Consider the following 20073-nt stretch of genomic DNA (forward strand, 5'->3'; position numbering starts at 1 on the left):
TTTTATAAAACGAATACTAAAGCAAGAAAAGAACAGAAGAGCACACGTTATAATTCCAAGACGTTGACAGGTTATAACCAAAAGTAGGCTACTGCGCCGCATAACATACAAGTTTGATTTGAAGTTATTATGAAAATAAATTGGTTTGCGCTGCATATTTTCAAACATGGCGGGTAATGGCGGAAAATAAATACAACACAAACGCTACGAGTACTCGACCAATCAGAAATGTTCAGCGCTGCAAGCTCCACCCATCCCCATGGGGACTGCTCTTTGAAAATGGCCGCCTGAATGCAAACTCATGACCTGTCTCTGAGCATTACCTGAGAAATCCGTCACACAGAAACTCCAGAGCAGATGCTCACACCAGAGTCTGCGTTCCTGCCCACCGCACCATCGGTCAGGGAAAACTGAGCCCTTCCAGGATTTAAGATGACACACAGTGATGAGCACTTGTCTGAGGAAAGTGGTTTGTGCATCCATCCATGTAAGAGGAGAGTGCCATGTCAGCAGGCCCTCTAGTCCATGAATTCAGGGGAGAGCACTAGTGACCATCCAGCATCCTAGCCCAAAGTTTGGGGGAGCTAGCCTGTATCCCACAGTTTGGGGGAGCTAGCCTGTATCCCACAGTTTGGGGGAGCTAGCCTGTATCCCACAGTTTGGGGGAGCTAGCCTCTAGTCCACAGTTTGGGGAGTTTAGCCTGTAGCCCACAGTTTGGAGGTGTTAGCCTGTATCCCACAGTTTTGGGAGAGTTAGCTTCAGCCCACAGTTTGGAGGAGTTAGCCTGTAGCTCACAGTTTGGGAGAGTTAGCTTGTAGCCACAGTTTGGAGGTGTTAGCCTATAGTCCACAGTTTGGGGGAGCTAGCCTGTATCCCACAGTTTGGGAGAGTTAGCTTTAGCCCACAGTTTGGGGGAGTTAGCCTGTAGCCCACAGTTTATAGGAGTTTTCTCCGTATCCTGGTGAATATTATTGGTGTCCAGGCTGTCCGTTTCTCTGTCCACATACAGTATCATGCTTGTTGAGGGTGAAGTGGGCCCCCTTGAGAGTGTTCCACATACCACTCCTGAAAAAAAAAGCAGAGAGAGAAAGTCAAAATGTCTATATTTCATAAACACCAAATTTTGTAACATATGTCCATTCTTTAATGTGAGCATGACATTTTTGGGGTGCCATCCCATATCTATGAAGAGCCAGAAGGCTGTACGACCAGCGACTCCCTCCTCTTTCGCACCTGAGTCTCCTCCTCGTACATCTTCATGCTCAGGTCAGTCTTAGTGCGGGAGCGTCGACCCACAAACACTAGAGAGGCAAGCTGCAGAGAGAGAGAGGGGGGAGAGAGAGAGAGAGAGCAGGAGAGAGAGAGGGGGGAGAGAGAGAGAGAGAGGAGATGAACAGAGAGTAACTGTCTTTATCCCACTAGTGTGGTTCACATGTCCTTTATCCACAGAAATATATTAAAACACACAACACATTGCTTTAATGGTGTCAGTCACAGTGCCTGGATATTTTCACCAGAACAAGTGAGAATGTGTGAGGAAAAGGAGTGTGTGTGTGTGTGTGTGTGCGCGCGCATGTGAGTGTGCATGTGTGTGTTTGTGTGCATGCTTGTGTTTGTGTGTGTATGTGTGTGTGTGTGTTTGTGCGTGTGAATATGAATGTATGTGTGTGTGTGTGTGCATGCTTGCGTTTGTGTGTGTGCATGCGTGCACATCCATGTGTGTGTGTGTGTGTACGTGTGTGTATCCGTGTGTGTGTGTTTGTGCATGTGAATATGAACGTGTGTGTGTGTGTGTGTGTTTGTGCATGTGAATATGAATGTGTGTGTGTGTGTGTGTGTTTGTGCATGTGAATATGAATGTGTGTGTGTGTGTTTGTGCGTGTGAATATGAATGTGTGTGTGTGTGTGTGTGTTTGTGTGTGAGTGTGTGTATGTGTGTGAGTGTGTGTGTGTGTGTGTGTGTGTGTGGAAAGGGACAGGGACCCACTCTGTTGCTTTCGATGCTCAGCAGTGCCTCCTGTAGGGAGCTCAGGTTGGAGCGTTTGGGGTAGGTCTTTTTACTGAGCTCCAACATGGACAGAGCCTCCTCCCGCAACACTTCCACCTCAAACACCACACCATTATCATCTATCACATAATCAAACACCATGCATTATCATCAGTCACATAATCAAACACCATGCATTATCATCTATCACATAGTCAAACACCATCCAGTATCATCAGTCACATAATCAAACACCATGCATTATCATCTATCTCATAATCAAACACCATGCATTATCATCTATCACATAATCAAACACCATGCATTATCATCTGTCATATAATCAAACACCATGCATTATCATCTATCACATAATCAAACACCATGCATTATCATCAGTCACATAATCAAACACCATGCATTATCATCTATCACATAATCAAACACCATGCATTATCATCAGTCACATAATCAAACACCATGCATTATCATCTGTCATATAATCAAACACCATGCATTATCATCTATCACATAATCAAACACCATGCATTATCATCAGTCACATAATCAAACACCATGCATTATCATCTGTCATATAATCAAACACCATGCATTATCATCTGTCATATAATCAAACACCATCCAGTATCATCTATCACATAATCAAACACCATGCATTATCATCTGTCATATAATCAAACACCATCCAGTATCATCAGTCACATAATCAAACACCATCAATTATCATCCATCATATAATCAAACACCATCAATTATAATCTATCACATAATCAAATACATCCATTATCATTTACCACACATCCAAACACGATTCATTATCATTTACCACACATCCAAACACCATCCATTATCATATATCACACAATCAAACACAGTGCCATTACCATATGTCGCACGAACGCTATATCATCTGAGCACAATCAAACCAAATCCATTATCATCTAACATAGAAACACCATCCTATTATTATCTGAGCTCAGTCATACAAGATTGCTTTTTTATCTGTGCATGAACATAAAACAGAAACATACACAGTCTCATACACAAACACACACAAACAAACACTAGCACGCACACGCACGCACACACACACACACAGTATCAGACCTCCTGGGTGTCCCGCTGGTTCTCTGTTTTTGCGGCTGTAGTTCATTCTGAAGACAAAGGCATCCAGAACAAAGGCCACAATGATAGTCATCACAACCTGTGGTTCAGATCCAAAGAATCAGCCTGTCAACTTTATTCACACCACTAGGGGGCAGCAGAGCAAATAGACTAAGAACCTTGTTGTCATAAACTGCTAAAGAGAGACCCTTAAACCAGTTGCAAGGCCAAACAAATTTGTTCTGAGAAAACAAAGAAACTACACAGCCAATAGATTAATAAAAAAATATTTGTATGAACAGCACACATCATTACAATAGAGGAAAAACACACAAGTTTGAAAATGGAGGAGTGCAAGATTGCCTCACCATGGTGATGATGTAAAAGGTCATGAAGTAAAGGCGACTCCAATGACTGGTCTGTGATGTCACCCCTTCCTAATGGGAGGGGGGGAAGGACTTGTCATCTGTACATGCCCAGTCGCCAATCACAGGCCAGAGATGTAGAATCTAACTATTCCCGATCATGCTGAACAGCCAATGGGAGAACCCACCGGTAGAGCACTCGCTGCCCACTCCCCCAGCAGCGCTGATCTCAGATCAGTACTCAGTGAGTTAATACCTGATATCACACATGGTGCTGGGTTACTGCGCTCTGATCACAGATCTGTGTGTTTGCACACAGCACATGCCTGCGCTAAAGCTGGACTGATAGTGAAGCAGTGAAACTGTACCTTTCATTTCCAGCATTATTTCCACAGTGAAGAAAATCAAATCTATATACAATGGTCCTTACCATTGTAATATACCAGTTGTTGATGACTGTCAGCTCAAACAGTGTGACTGCAATAAGGAAAAACAAAAAAGAAATCTTTACTCAAGAGTTATCCACTGATCACTGATTTTGGTAACACTTTTACAATAAGGTCCCATGAATTGGCATTAACTAATGTAGTTTTTAACTACTAACTACTGAAAAGTTAAAATGTACAGCTTTGTTAATGTGTTTGTACGTTATTAATTCATGTTAACAACTACATTAGATAATTCCAGTTCCTATTGGGATTAAAGAAACAGTTAATGTATTTCTTAATGGTTAACTAATTATAAGTTTATCCTATGTTTTACAAGTTTATAAATAATCATGTAACTAATACATTAGATAGTTAATGTTTTTGTTACCTACTAACTAAATTTCAAGCTTAATTAATGTATGTATTACATCATTAATTAATGTTAAGTACTACATTTGTTAATGCTAATTCATGTGACCATATTGTGAAGTGTTACCACCTATTTCCACTGAGGTGTGAATAGCAGCTAGCCGTTGTCTCTGTACTGTAGACAAGATTGCTGTCAATGAGCTCTTCTGGACTGTAAACACGCAATGATGGAATGATCTCACTGTGCACGTATAAATGACTTTGTGTGTGTGTGTGTGTGTATGTGTGTGTCTTTGTGTGTCTTTGTGCTTGTGTGTGTGTGTGTGTGTGTGTGTGTGTGTCTTTGTGCGTGTGTGTGTGTGTGTATGTGTGTGCCTGTGCGTGTGTGTGTGTGTGTGTGTGTTTGTGTGTCTCTGTGTCTGTGTGCGTGTGTGTGTGCCTGTGTGTGTGTCTGTGTCTGTGTCTGTGTACGTGTGTGTGTGTGTGGTATGTGGGCTGTGTATGTGTGTGTGTGTGTGTGTGTGTGTGTGTGTGTGTGTGAGTGTGTGTGTGTGTGTGTGTGTGTGTGTGTGTGTGTGTGAGTGTTTTCTTGTTTTACATGCAGGGTTTGTATGTGCGATTGCCCACCGAAGGCACTGAGGATGTCGTTGAAGTTGTTCAGATAGTAGTATCCCTCATCCAGAACAGTGCGGTTGCCGACGGTGATGGCGATCTGCCGGTAGGACGTTGCCACTGTGCTGTTTCTGAGGGGGGGCAGGGGGGTGGGGGGGGTGGGAGGTTGGAGAAAACCTTAAAAATGGATCTTTAACCACAACCCACTTCCCGCACCAATCCATAAACTGCACCCTGACATCTAATCTCTACACTCCCACAAACCCCCGAGTCCACGGCGGCGCTAACGGAGCTGCTAACGGCTTCAACCTGCCGGCGGCGCTTCGAACGTTAGCGCCCCTAGCGGAAACGGCGCTCGCCGCGTTCCGCTTCGTGAGCCGCCGCAGCGAGACGGAGGGGTCCGAGAGCACCGACGTCCCGGGACTTGGAGGGGGCGGGCGGATTTCGCATCGTCACGCGTCTGACCGAACGCGGCCCGTTACCGTGGATACTCACTTGCAGCAGTTGGGGTAGACGACGTTGGCGAAAAACTCCATCCCCACAATAGCGAAGGAGTAGTAGAAAATGATGAGGGTGAGTCCCAAACTGTGAGATTAAAAACATCGGCCTCTACTGAGTCAGACCCTAATATGCTTAGACAAGTGATCATAGACAAAAACACAACACATTATTGCTCACAGGCACACAAAACACCTGACCAATCAGAGCTCAGAATGAGCCTGCTGGAGTGGTCGACACAGAAATGAAAATGACACAAAACACACAGCCCAAACAGGAACCACAGACACAAAACACACAGCCCAAACAGGAACCACAGACACAAAACACACAGCCCAAACAGTCAGTTGACACACCAAGCAAGTTACCCGAGTTAACTTCCACCCTCGCGCAGGGTGCAGTAGGCTACATGCATTGGGGGGCGTTACCTGGCCATCCGGGGAAGGAGCTCCACCATGGTGTCTAAGACAATGCGGAAAGATTTCTTAATCTTAAACAGCCTACAAAACACAAGGGTGGGGTGGGGGGAAGGGGTAAGGGGGAAGGGGAGAGGGGGTGAGTCTCCTCCGGTTACAGAGACATGGTTTTTCAGGCTTTAACTGAAGAGGAAAGAGACTCACAGAGAGATTCACAGAGAGGCTAGAGGCTCACAGAGACACACAGAGAGACTCACAGAGACACAGAGACACACAGAGAGACTCACAGAGACACAGAGACACACAGAGAGACTCACAGAGAGACACACAGAGAGACTCACAGAGAGATTCACAGAGACACACAGAGAGACTCAGAGAGACTCACAGAGAGATTCACAGAGACACAGAGAAAGACTCACAGAGAGACTCACAGAGACACAGAGACTCACAGAGAGACTCACAGAGAGATTCACAGAGACTCACAGAGAGGCTCACAGAGATTCACAGAGACTCACAGAGAGGCTCACAGAGATTCACAGAGAGATTCACAGAAACTCACCTGAGGAGCTGCAGCGGCCGCAGGGCCACGATGAAATAGAACGGCTCGACATCGAAGGCCACGGCGACCAGGCCCAGGACCGCGAAGAGCGTGACCAGGAAGTCAAACCTGGACGAGACACAGACACGCGCTCAGATCCTCCCCCCTGTCCCCTCTGCTCCACCCCTACTGGAGGATCTCCTGCTACATCACAGTAAAGAACATCCGTTGCCACAGTAATGCACTTGGCCACGTCCCTTAACGCCTTCATACGGGAGACTGAAATCAAGTAGCAGTATGTTCTGGAATTTTTCTGACTTGTGGATATTGTGAACACTGAGGCACTGATATCTGAAGGGTTGCCTTCCCCTCTGAAGTGCTTTCAATACGGGATTTACCACCGTAGTCAACCTCTTCATAGGGGCCATTATTCTGGGAGAAAAACATGTATCTACGATTGAGGGAAATATTGGAAACCCAGTCTGGTGAGCGTACCCCTGCTCTACAGCACAGCCCCCAGCTATGAGCCACGTCCAAAAGCTTATTTAATAAAAATAGGAAATTATTCACATTTTTAAAAACTCAATTTAAATATTACCTCTCCTTTTCACTGAACTTGGATCATATTCTTGCGGTTTTATGGTTATGTCTTGGCTGATAATAAATGATTGCAGCCGTCCATCAGTGCGCCTTCATCGCTTTGATTTAAAGCTCCACTGGGGCACAGACCCCAGGCCCCAGCTCTCACATCCCAGAAAATCACGTTTCTGCACCCATACAGCTGCCTTTTTTTTTTTACCCCTTAGTTGTCTAACTGCTTGCTTGGCAGTGACAGTGGTTACTACTTGTCATGATCATTTTAGTGGGGCACAGAAAAATATTACTGGGGCACGTGGGCTAGTAAACGTGGTCCGGCAGCACACCTGCTATCCAGTAACTTACAGTGAACAGAAAACAGTCACTGACACCGCATTACAACGGAGGAACCCAGATAAGGCACACAGCATATGCAAAGAGCCCTCTGTGTAAACACGGCAGAGATACTCACAGGTTCCACCCAGAGCTGAAGTACTCCACAGGGCCCAGACCCGAGGTTTTCAACAGGATCTCCACCCCATAGACTGCAAACAGGCAGACATTACTAATCTACACGCTCACCCCATAAACTGCACACAGGCAGACAGACATTACAAATCAACAACCTCACACCATAAACTGCACACAGACAGACAGACATTACAAATCAACAGCCTCACACCATAAACTGCAAACAGATAGACAGACAGACAGACATTACAAATCAACACCCTCACTCCATAAACTGCAAACAGGCAGACAGACAGACAGACAGACAGACATTACAAATCAACAACCTCACACCATAAACTGCAAACAGATAGACAGACAGACAGACAGACAGACATTACAAATCAATACTTTCACTACATGAATTGCAAACAGGCAGACAGACATTACAAATCAGCACCCTCACTCCAACAGGATCTCCACCCCATTAACTGCAAAAAAGTGGCCTCGTCATGACTCATTATCCACCAGGCTTGAAGCCATGACACAGGTCGACAATTTGTTTAGGGGGTACATACAGACATAGCAAGCAAAAAACACACAAGCATGCACACGCAAACACATGTACACATGTACATGCACACCCACACGCACTCACACACATGCACACGTACATGCACATGCACACACATGCAAAAACACACAAACACACACACACACACACACACACACACAAACCCACACTCAACCAGCAGCGTTGGTTACATAATTCTTCCAGAGGTTAAAATTAAAAACAAGTGACAAGCTGAGCAGAAGGAACTGAATTTGCATTTGGTTTTATTTAGACTGTGAAAATGTGCAAATTATCATTTTTTTGGTCTTCCAGTTAATTCTACATTACTATTCACACACTAGATTTAATCACCAACCTACTGTCCACTGTCATACCATGCCTACTTCAGTAATTCTGAATATTAACAGCTCTGCTATTGCTTACGGCTATATGCAAGAAGCCTGGCATTACCAGCGACAGGCAAGAACCTCTCCACCACTTAAGAATGTTACCCAAGATAGTAGGGAGCCAGTCAGTTTGAATCCCAAAGCTAACAACCGACATCTGAACAAAGATGTATGACTTTATCGCCTTTTTTGTGATATTCTGTGATAAAAATTTCCATCGTACAATTCTGCTAACATTTTAGCGCAACAAACTTTAAGTCTTGAACATTGAAATCTTGGACATGCACACATCTGGAATTTTGTCTTGTGGTTAGGTTTAAAACAAATGAGCAAAACAAAAAACAGAATCACATTTTTTTTATGACAACAATTCTCTCAAAGTGTTGAGGTGTTAAGATAAAGTATGCGCCTAATATCAATGCACGTTTGACTGAAACTCAAAAAATAAAAAGATAATGTAAAAAACGATAAGGGCTAAAAGAGGAGGAAATGTGGAGTCACTTACTGCTGAGGAAGACTATGTAACTCCAGGGAAAAAATGCTGACCAGGAGGAAACGTCTGCACAGAAAACATCAGAACAGAAGATTGCTTTACTTAACTTCGATCAAATCTGCTGCTTTTATTGACGAGAAAAGTTATACTTACTATGTAAAAGCTACAGTATAAACTACATTAATAATTAAGCCATCATACATAAACAAGAGTGGTGCATTGAACAAGCATGTTCAAGAAATATTGAAAAAACAAAAAACGATTCTCTTTATAATACCAGTCCATACATACAGTACATGGTCCACAGAATAATGTAACCTACGAATCACAGTCATTTCCACTTGGTCATTAGAGAAGTATATTTGTTTCAAGAGAGATAAATTGCACAGTTTTACTGTATGTGTTAGAATACTCTCCGGGCACTCAAAGTAGAGGTGTGATTCATGTGAACTGCTTGAATGGAGATAAAGCCCCACTGGTATTAAAGTTAAGAAGAGTTATTAAACGCCTGCCTGTGAGCATCTAACTGTGAAATATCTCGGGCAATGGAGGGAGAGGGAAATCTTACTGTTCACCAGATACGTTCCCACCAGGACCCACACGCCATTCACCGCTACCACCACGTCTGGAGGCACAGAGAGAGCACGAGGGAGATATCACACTGGTGCACAAACAGGCTGAGATCCCACTGGTGCACCAACAGGCTGATATCACATTGGGTTTGAAAGGTGAACAGGTTGATATCACATTGGGTTTGTATGGTGCACAAACAGTTTGAGATCACATTGGGTTTGTATTGTGCACAAACAGTTTGAGATCAAATTGGGTTTGTATGATACACAAGCAGGTTGAGATCATATTGGGTTTGTATGATACACAAAGAGGTTGATTTCATATTGGGTTTGTATGATACACAAACAGGTTGAGATCACGTTGGGTTTGTATAGTGCACAAACGAAATAGACTCCTTCTGTGTAAATCGCATTAGCATTGCCATTCCGTGCAGAGTCTGGTGTTAAACTCTGACTGTCCTGGTGTTGAGTGGCACTGCTGGACAGAACGCAGTTGACCGGGCTTCGACCAGAGGGGAGGGGTTTCAGGCAGCGAGTTGGTCTCATCGCAGAAGAACGGCTCATTTTATTGGTCAGCTCGTCTGCAGAACTCCTGCGTCAGCTGCGCGTGAGGCACAGTGCGTCCAGATTTAAGGACTGCGCAGCTGAGCTGGGGGGCTGCAGAAGAAGCAGGGTGCGCTTCGGAGTAGTGCTTTTCTTCAGAAGAGAGCTTCTCTGCAGAAGAGAGCTTTTCTAAAGGGGAAGGTCTTTTCTAGAGGAGAGCCTTTCTAAATGACGAGAGGTTTTCTAGAGAAGAGCTTTTCAACAGATGAGAGCTTTTCTACAGATGAGAGCTTTTCTACAGATGAGAGCTTTTCTAAAGATGAGGGCTTTTCTGCAGAAAAGACATTTTGTGCAGAGGCTGCTGCTGCAGCAGAGTAGGACCTAGAATAGACTGGGAACCTAAATTGAGATCGAGAGCAAGGACATATAAAAAAATTGGCTAGAAAAGAAAAAAATCTCATTGTCCAAGGTACAAATTCAGGTTCCTCTTATTTGTAATCTTTCAGAAGCATTACTTCTGACAGGAGTACACGACCAATGTCTCGGCTGCACAGTACTTGGAGAAAGTATTTGGTATGGGAGGTGCTCTCCCACAAACAGAAAACAAATAGCTTGTGAACCAGACCACAAAAATGAAGGAACTGCTTAAAGAACTTACACATTCCATACTGAAAGGCTTTGGATTTCACAAATCTTCGAATTCCTGTGAAAGACGTTTTAATAAAATATAGATCAATGATGCACCGCATCTCAAGCTTCTCTCAAAAACACCAAGGCATATTTCCATAAGCCTAAGTAATAAAGCAGGGAATTCATAAACTGGTATCTGTTTTTTCTTTGGTTGTCTATTTGTTTACAATGCATCTGTGGTGGCGTACAGCACAGAACTTGAAACTGAGGCACAGATACAATAAATACTTTCTATAAACAAATGTTTGGTGTATGATTACTGGAACTAGAACTAGGGTTCAGACATGGGGCATTGCTTTTGTAATCAAGGAATCTGAATAGGTTCAGACTACAAACTTGCAATATGCTAAAAATCCAAAACTGTAGGTCATCCTAAGGAGTTATTCTCAGAGAAATATCAGAATGTTGTTGTGTAAATGCCAAATATGGGGCCTGAGTTTGTCGCTTTGTGGTAAAACTCCATGGTGTCATGGGTCATTGATAACATCAGTCACCTTTGAAAATGAGGACGGTGGTGTGTGGAAGGCTGTCGAACCAGTGACTGCTGCTCCGCTGTGCCTGTGACACACACACACACCCACACACACACACGCATACACACACACACACACACACACACACATGCACACACACACACACACACACACACACACACACACACACACAGTATGTGAACATAACAACAAAAGGTAGCAGAGAGTAAATTTCAAAGAAAATCTAGCAAGCAGCAGCTCACCGTCCACTTCAGGCCCATGACTTCATAAAAGTGATAGAATTCCTCCCGGCTGAAACAAAATGGAGCCATGACCTCAGAGTGTGAGCTGTGAGGAGAACCGCTGGTCTCAGAACAAACATTAAACAGAGCTGCTACTGACACATAGCTATGCATCCCAACGGGTGCCTGTAATCCAAAAAACACAAGCACTGGAAAATGACACGGGTCTTTTCATGTGCCTGTTCACATGCAAATTAAAAAATGTGAAAAGATCATGTTACATGGGAACTCGACATTTTCACATTTGATTGACTTTTTTCACACATGTGGTTTCTGAACACGTGGCTTTTTAACACACATAGTTTTTGAACATGTGATTTTTTCCCTAGAGACTAAGATTAAACACACGCAGGGTGTGTGCAGGATAGATGGGGTGTGAGGGCGTGTCGAAACTGAGCGTGGGGCAGGGCGAGCTCGCAGGGCGTGTGCAGGATAGATGGGGTGTGAGGGCGTGTCGAAACTGAGCGTGGGGCAGGGCAAGCTCGCAGGGCGTGTGCAGGATAGATGGGGTGTGAGGGCGCGTCGAACCTTAGCGTGGGGCCGTCAGAGCGGCTGAGAGCCTTGAAGGTGAGGAAGCGGTCGTGGGCGGCCATCTGCGGCTGGTAGAACCGCATCAGCCCGTCAAACTGCCTGAGGGACACCGTGCTGGGGCTCTGAAATGGACACAGCAAAGCCCTCCTGTACTTCAGCAGCAAAGCACTACCTATCTCTACTGACTAGGCCTTATGCTTCTGAGCACAATTTACTGAATACAAGTAAGTCATGGGATACTTTAGTATGTTACATTGGAAAATGTGCTTGGTTGCTGTCTTCATGCCTTAAATACATTTGCAAAACACACAGTAGCTTCTGTCAGCTCTGTGTAACTCTAACACAGTGGGTGGAGTCAGCTCTGTGTAACTCTAACACAGTGGGTGGAGTCAGCTCTGTGACTCTAACACAGTGGGTGGTGTCAGCTCTGTGACCCTAACACAGTGGGTGGAGTCAGCTCTGTGACTAACACAGTGGGTGGAGTCAGCTCTGTGACTAACACCGTGGGTGGAGTCAGCTCTGTGATTAACACCGTGGGTGGAGTCAGCTCTGTGACTAACACAGTGGGTGGTGTCAGTTCTGTACCTCTAAGCAGGTGGACCCACTGATCCTCACCTGTTTGCTGACCAGGAGCTTGAAGGCGTGGTCGATGGCTGACCTCTTGTGCAGCAGCAGCGACTTGAACTTCATCTTCTCCACATCGTTGAAGGTGTCGAACACCACCGCGAGGAGCTGGAACGGACAGCAGCGATAAGCAGGACCCGCAGCTCTAAGCCGCCCCGCTTTCCCACACCTGACCAGGTGAGTTAAGGTGTATCAGTGCTGCAGGTGAGTTAGGGTGTATCAGTGCTGCAGGTGAGCTGGGGTGTGGTGGTGCTTCCTCTTTTTAAGCTGCTGCCCCTCAGTACCTCAAGCTTGCGCTTCTCCCCTTCTAATCCCTCTGGTGGATTAAAAACGTCAGCAAAACACACACTTTTTCAGCTCCGACCACAAAAAAAAAGATTTTTAAAGTTTTAAAATGAAGTTGAACTGGCAGCATTTTTCTAGGAGCTGAAAAGGGGGGCTTTTTGGGGTCATAAGAGTGACTCAGAGCGTGGGACACACCCACCAGGTTCATGATGAAGTAGAGCTCAATGGACAGGTAGACGATGAAGAACACGCAGGACCAGCCGCTCCTGGAGTAGGCCGGCATCATCACGTCCGGAAAGCTGAAGCCGAGCCCGAGAAGCCAGGAATCAGCCATTAATCAATATCAGAACAGCACTCTCACATAAAACACTTTTTTTAAACAAGTAAAAAAAGACCTGATTGTGTTTAAATTTCCATTACACAATCACACAGGATGGACCGAGCACTATTTCACGAGTGACACAGAGTGACACAGCGCTTTTTAAAACTGTCCTGTAATGAGCGTGAACACAACAGGAAGGGGCGGGGCTTACTTGGCTGTGGTGAGGAGCACAAACAGACTCACGATGCTGTTTTCCAGCGAGCTGAAGTACTGTAACAAGACACGACACAACCTGTTCATCTGCCCGGAAGAGACACAACATGCTAAACACATCCGGTCCAAGCACAGTACTCACTGGGTCTGCCGCGTTTGGAGAGAATAAATAAAAACCTGCAAAGGAAAAAATCAGGGTATTTGAAGGATATATTATAGGTATTCTGAACATGAAAACATTTAAGAAAAAAAGCCAGATACTACACATATGATTCTTTATCAAATCAACACAATATAGAGAGAGTTAGTGTGTTGGTAAATAACAGTACCATCTACTGTACATAAATCTGCATAATTATTGCATATTTACAATGTATTCTAAACTGTATTACAAATAATGGTGTTAACTCTTTGACAAGTAGGCTTTTTAGAATGTTTTTTCAAAATTCTAAGTCAGTGTTCTAGAACTCCACTGCTTTCAAGCATTAGAATGTTCAGTTAAGAACATTCTAATCACATATTAAAAAGTATGAATGGAGCAATTAAAAAGCAGACTTGTGATAACTGGTGACTGGGATGAGTGTGTGATGAGGGGCTCACCCAGGATGGAGAAAATGATCATGAAAAAGAAAAGGAGGAGGAGGATGTCGATGAAGGGCGGAAGGGACTGGAAGATCTGTCGCAGGTTCCTGGCGGTGAAGGAGATTAAACATGGGCTTTCATTTAAATTGGAGGTCTACAGCATATTTTGAGGTGATGGACACCCCCCTCCCCCGTGGCAACACTACTGCACCCCAATATTCAGCAAAACATTGATTCAAACACAACTACAGGCATATTTGTGTCCATTTCACTCTGTGATCTATGTGTGATGCAGTATGACAAACTCTCCAGTAGGGGGCAGTGAAGAGGCTTGGGGGGGGCGGATCTCAGCAGGGCGTGCGGCTGCCTCACCTGCGCACCGCTCTGCAGTACGTGCAGTCCACCAGGAAGATGGGCCGGAGGGCCCGGGTCACTCGCATGTGAGACGTCTGTCGGATCAGAACCACGATGGCCTCCACCAACTGGAGCAGCAGAACACAGGTCTGGCCAAGAGTCCGGGAGGGAGAGAGTCCAATCAGGTTTAAGGAGAGTGGCTTACTGCACACTTAACATTGCTACAGGGTGTGGCTTACTGAACAGGAAGCACTCATAATTTATTCATATTACTCATAATAAATGCAGGGGAGCCCAGTGCATGGATTCACATAGATTTGCAAAATTTGTCGCGGGATGATGACATCACACGCTACCTTGACCATGATCCTCTTGTGGCAGGTGAAGGCCTGAAAGCCCAGCCATCTGAGCTTTATGGAGAGTTCTAACGCTACTATCACCAGCGCCAGCAGCTCCAGGGTGGTGTGGACCTGCGGGGGAGGACCACAGCACGTCACTGCTTCTCTCCCCAAACAACGTCTGTGGAACTCAGCTATTATCAAAACCAGTTTAAAAAATAATGTTTTTCCTCCAAAAGTAAATCTTCAGTTCATTGAATCTGGAAGTCAATGTTAAGGATGAAATGAAGAAGGGGTCCAGATTTGTGAGTAATGTCTATTCCACGGTGCTATTCCATAGAACAAAAACAGAAGTTTTGGGCAAAATGATTGATGTCCGTTAAGGGTGGTGTAGTAGCATGGGCGGGGCACGGGGGAAGGGCGGGACGTACGTAGACGTCCAGCTGAAGGCGGGGTACGGCCGGGGCCTCGGCCAGCGACAGCGCCATCAGCAGGAGCCCCGGGAGCAGCTCCATGGCGTAGAACAGGGGATTGTGGGCCGCGAGGTAGGCTGTCAGAGCCTTGGGGTCACGTGGGTGCGTCAGGAACTTGTCGTTGTTCTCCCCCTCCTGTCAGTCACACACGTGGCCCAATGGTCATGTGACCAGCAGTCGTCCAATCATAATTGCTCTGCTTTATCATTTTAGCTGACATCATCCTGCACAAAGCTTACCTATCTCATAATTGGACACATTAGCTGTTCTTGTACCATTTCCAATATTATCCACTGTAGCTACGGAATAATTACTGCTGGAACAGTCAGTGCCAAGAGCTCTTGTGAAAGGTAATAACTGGGATTAGATGGCATAATAAAATGTAAGAAATGGGTGCATATTTCAACACCTTTAAAGCCACATTATGAATGTTATACTGTCCAACTACACCACACTGTATACAGTATTATCCTCACATAAATTTCAAGGATACAATTTTATTAAACTGGATTTCTCATTTATACTATGTATATAAAATAAAATAAAATTCATGAAACTGACAATAAATAACATAAACTATGAAGTATATTTTTCATGCTGCTTACCTGTAGATGGATAGTTACCTCCCCTGGTCTTCCTCACCGAAGCAGCCATGTTGAAGGTTGAAGCTGAACGCTGCTTACCTGCAGGTAGACAGTGGCTTCCTGTGGTCTTCCTCAGGTGACGCGAGTGTTAGAGGTTGCAGGTGAACGTTGCTTACCTGCAGATAGATAGCTGACTCCCCTAGACTCCTCTCACCTGAGCAGGCACATTGAAGGTCGCAGGTGAATGCTGCTTACCTGTAGGTAGATAGCGGCCTCCTGGTAGTTGGTCTCCCAGCTTTGGCGCAGGGTGCGGAACTGGGACGTGTAGTCCCACAGCCCGGGCGTGGGTATCACCACGTTATTCATGATGTCATAGCCGCCAACCTCACCTATCAGAGTGGACGAGGCAAATGCCGGTGTTAGCAGCCCAAACCAGATCGAGAATCCAATATCCAGATTTAAATAAAAGATCCAGCCAGATTACCCAGATTACCATAAAACTGATCCTGTATTGCGAACGCAACTGGAGCACAAGTTGTCCTCACGTAACTGCAAGATTTTCATATTACAGTTTTAACAACGGAAAAACTCTTCAGAAACTTTGCTAGCCAGCGAGGAGAAAAAGAGAGAGCAAACTTCTGAATTTCATGGTAGAAAACAAGACTCAACAAGGGGGAGCAAGATCTGTTCCTGTCAACCCTGAATGGTAAATACACAGACATTACACATCACTCTATCCTCATGCAGCAGTTGTACTCTCAGTATACTCATTCAAAACACAGCAGACCACTCCCAGCAGGCAATGCTCTCTGATTCAGGTACACGAACAGCTGGAGATCTTTCCTAGTGGTATGTGTTTGTGTGTTTTAGTGTTTCACAGCAGATGAAATCTTCATCTAAGCTTGACTTATAGACACAATTATCCATTATAAACATGCACCTGGATATTTTCTGAAGGGAAATTGAGATTGTTATTCACCAGGGATTTCAGCATGACACCTTGTGGTTTAATCAGAGATGGAAAATCCAGGTTCAGAAAGTAAAAGTCCTCCCCGTATTTTGTTCCAACCACCTGGATTTGGTAATTAGCACACTTCTTCAGCTAGGGGGTAAAACTAATTATAGAAATCAGCGGGATGAGTGCATGGGTGGAAGAAACATGTGGCAGGACTTTTAATTTCTGATTCCTCGACAGTCCACCCCTGTGTTTATTTTCCAGTGTAGTTCCCTGACCATTACTCACGGCATATCTAATCAGTGCTCATTACTGCAACCTCTGTAATTGATCCAGGAGAGCACACAGACAGGCACGTTCTCATCTTCCAAGCACACTCTGCTTCTTATCACACTGTAGTTCACAAGTCCAGCTCACACAGACATGAATTGAATGAAGACGCTTCATGTGCATCTTAACAAGACGGACTAGCAGTTTATCCAGTCCACCAGTAGGTACCACTGGTGTGTGGGGAGAGGCTGCCACCCCAGCCGACTGAAACCCTCCCTTTCCTAGGCGACAAGAGCCGGCTGTGTGTTGCCCGGCAACGCTGCCGGTCACAGTCAAGACTGGCACAGTCTGCACTCAATACCAGGCCATGGGGGCCCATCCACGCACCAGTACAACAGAGCCTTAACAGATACCAGACTTTGAGACTCATCCATGCACTAGAACAGGCCCTTAACATATACCAGACTGTGGGGCCCATCTATGCATCGGAACAAAGCCTTAACAGATACCAGACCATGGGGGCTTAACTTACTACCAGTTCACACAGCAGCCAATGTGTGCTGTACTTTTTCACATATAAACATACTGTACCAGGGGAGTCCAACTCTGAGCAGGGGGAGATCTGGGCTTTATCAGTTTCATACTGTACCAGGGGAGTCCAGCTCTGAGCAAGAAGAGGAGATCTGTGCTTCATCAGTATCATACTGTACCAGTGGAGTCGAACTGCAGGCAGTAGGAGGAGATCTGGGCGGGAGTTTCCTGCGTCAGTTCTGTGTCCCTCACGCCGTCTCTAACAGTCCCTCCCGCCCTCATGGCTGAAGGTTCCGTCTCACCGGCCGTCGCTAATGCTGATGCTAACGCTAACAGAGAAACGGGCATCAGGAGTCTCAGTCAATGAGTCGATCGAAAAAATCAAATCAATCCTGGTTTTAGAGCCGTGCAGATGGCCCAAATGGTCTTTCTAAACACAGAGATTGTTTGTGTAACAGCCAATGGGACAGCAGGCAGCGACTTCACACCGGAACCACGGGGGGATACAGTCAAACCTGAGGCAAGCCCGGCCACGCGCAGACGACGTCAGCAAAGCCTGCGATCGTCCGCCAGCTCCGAGTCCAGCGGCTCCGAGTCCAGCGGCTCCGAGTCCAGCGGCGTTCCGCGCGAAGTTCGAGCGGTTCACTCCGGCCCCTTATCCCAGCGCTCCGGATCCGCTGGCTGGCCGGACGCAAGTCCCTCCGGGGCCACGACCGCTGACAAACGCTGCCGAAGGCGATTCCCGCTTCTGCTGAGCGAGGCCCGGTCCCACAATGGGGATTTTATTCATCCGCCATGAGCTGCTGTTCTTAAACTACCTGAGAGAGAGGGAGAGAGGGAGAGGGAGAGGAGGGAGAGAGAGGGAGGGAGGGGGAGGGGAGAGAGGAGGAGAGAGGGAGAGGAGAGAGAGGAGAGGGAAAAGAGGGAGAGAGAGGAGAGAGAAGAGGGGGTGATGGAGAGAAATGTGGGCCCAATCCACGTGGGGAAGTCCAGTCTTCAGCTCCACGGAGCCCAGGTTGTCAGCTCTGAATATCCATATCGCCTCAAATTGAGATGAGTCCGTCTGTACCCCCTTAAAAAAAACCTCCCGCTATAACAAAACGAAGGGCTTCAGCGGTCAGGCACTTGGGTCAGACGTCCTGGTCACTCGATCGGATGCGTGCTGTTGTGCAAAATCAAGTCCTGTGCGTTGTTTTGAGGCTTCTTTTTTGAAGAGCGGACACATTAAATATCCGCTGTTTTGCAGCTGAAACACTTCATTAGTCCTCTTGCATCGAATACATTTCCACTGCAAAGATTCTCCAGCGTTTCCAAACTCCCAGGCATGAAGGTGTGTAAGTCAGACTGGACGGGTCCCGTGGAATTCTGCACATGTGGCTGATCCCATTGGAAGACACCCCCCCCCCTCACCCCCACCCCTTTCCTGTAAATCTGCGATGTATAGCTGTTCTCTCTTCCTGTTCCCTTTAAAGCCAGGGTGGAAATTCCGATCTCAGAAAGAACACACTGTTTTCACAAAAAAAAAAAAAATGTAGCCTGTCACTTCAAATCTTACCTCACAGTTTTTTCTCTCATGTTTCTAACAGTCCTGCATGTTTGTGGATTTACACACATTAAAAATACAGGCACTACGGTGAAATACGAGCTTGTTTGATAGCGCAGCTTGCACAGAACCGTTCTCCAGGCACAAAAACACAACAAAATGTGAGAGAACTTTGCCAGCACAAAGACCCGTACTCTGGGACCAGGTGGTGCGAGTCAGTTCAAGGGGTCAAGGGAAAAATGTGAGCAAAGGATTGTGGGTAACTGCGATGCACTCCTCAGAGACAGAAACAGGTCTCGCCAACCTCCACCGACTGCAGGATGCCTGCAACAGAATGAGGCAAAATAGTGTCACCAGATTTTTAAACTGAAAACCAGGGACTGTGTACTGCCTCCCGGCTAATACACAGTTGATACAGGGCCTCAGCCGCTTCTGGCTACCAGATTCTGCTCTGTTTTTTTCCCCCTGTTTTTCGATGCTTTATCTATGTGAGTGATGGAGGTGGGAATGACATCCACAGCAACTGCTCCCGGTCCTGCTGAAGAATTCATCTGTATTCCTGACAGAACCCCTTCCTGTGTTTCTAAAAAAAAAAACATGGCTGTCTGTTTTTTTTTTGTTACAGAGCTGTTCCCTCTGAGTTTGTAAAAAACCGAGAAGGCTTTCTGGATTCCTTGCAGACATTGCAGAAATGTTCCCCATCTTGCAAAAACAAAACAAAAAACTAGAATGTTGTTTGTATTTCTCCCATAACTAGGAATTGGACTCTTTGCTGTCATGGTTTTGGTTTTGCCATCATTAAATGAGGAATGTTTCTTTCACCTTGAAATTAGCTTTTAATTTCATGCTCTACAGAGAGGGTCCCCCTTATATTGAATAGATTTTACAACAGGCTTGTGATTCAAACCAGTCCATTTAATGTGATCATTAGTGATGAGAAACGAGACTGGTTATGGATCTGTACAATAATGTACCTACAAGACCGTAATTCAGATTCACAAGTGACTGCTTAAGCCACACACTGAAACTATACTGACAGATATTATGCAAAATCATTTTCAGAGGAGACA

At 45.5% G+C, this 20073-nt stretch overlaps 1 protein-coding gene across 1 annotated transcript; it reads right to left on the minus strand.

Annotated features, from left to right (window-relative positions):
- Positions 1 to 257: 257 nt before the first annotated feature.
- On the minus strand, positions 258 to 18327 carry LOC135239205 (two pore channel protein 1-like). The gene is made up of 27 exons (XM_064307724.1): positions 17640 to 18327; positions 15960 to 16093; positions 15079 to 15255; positions 14666 to 14779; positions 14328 to 14458; positions 13974 to 14062; positions 13516 to 13550; positions 13372 to 13430; positions 13038 to 13137; positions 12545 to 12661; positions 11927 to 12051; positions 11360 to 11408; positions 11118 to 11181; positions 10592 to 10636; positions 9387 to 9443; positions 8831 to 8884; positions 7388 to 7460; positions 6361 to 6468; positions 5814 to 5885; positions 5383 to 5472; positions 4903 to 5018; positions 3909 to 3955; positions 3482 to 3550; positions 3117 to 3213; positions 1989 to 2128; positions 1235 to 1315; positions 258 to 1066 (listed from the first exon to the last, which is right to left on the minus strand). Exons 1-27 carry the CDS (start codon positions 17806 to 17808, stop codon positions 1013 to 1015), a joined length of 2466 nt encoding a protein of 821 aa, XP_064163794.1. The 5' UTR covers positions 17809 to 18327; the 3' UTR covers positions 258 to 1012.
- Between the last annotated feature and the right edge of the window lie 1746 nt (positions 18328 to 20073).

This window comes from Anguilla rostrata, chromosome 14 (assembly GCF_018555375.3).
Source record: "Anguilla rostrata isolate EN2019 chromosome 14, ASM1855537v3, whole genome shotgun sequence".
NCBI lineage: Eukaryota > Metazoa > Chordata > Actinopteri > Anguilliformes > Anguillidae > Anguilla > Anguilla rostrata.

Excerpts from the sequence above, each read along its gene's own strand:
- LOC135239205 (XM_064307724.1), bottom strand. The coding sequence starts at position 17,808 with ATGCCCGTTTCTCTGTTAGCGTTAGCATCAGCATTAGCGACGGCCGGT. Across the intron at positions 9,444-10,591 it reads AGCCTTTCAGTATGGAATGT|ACGTGGTGGTAGCGGTGAAT; the intron begins GTAAGTTCTTTA and ends CTGTGCCTCCAG. Across the intron at positions 5,473-5,813 it reads CTCCTTCCCCGGATGGCCAG|TTTGGGACTCACCCTCATCA; the intron begins GTAACGCCCCCC and ends TTAATCTCACAG.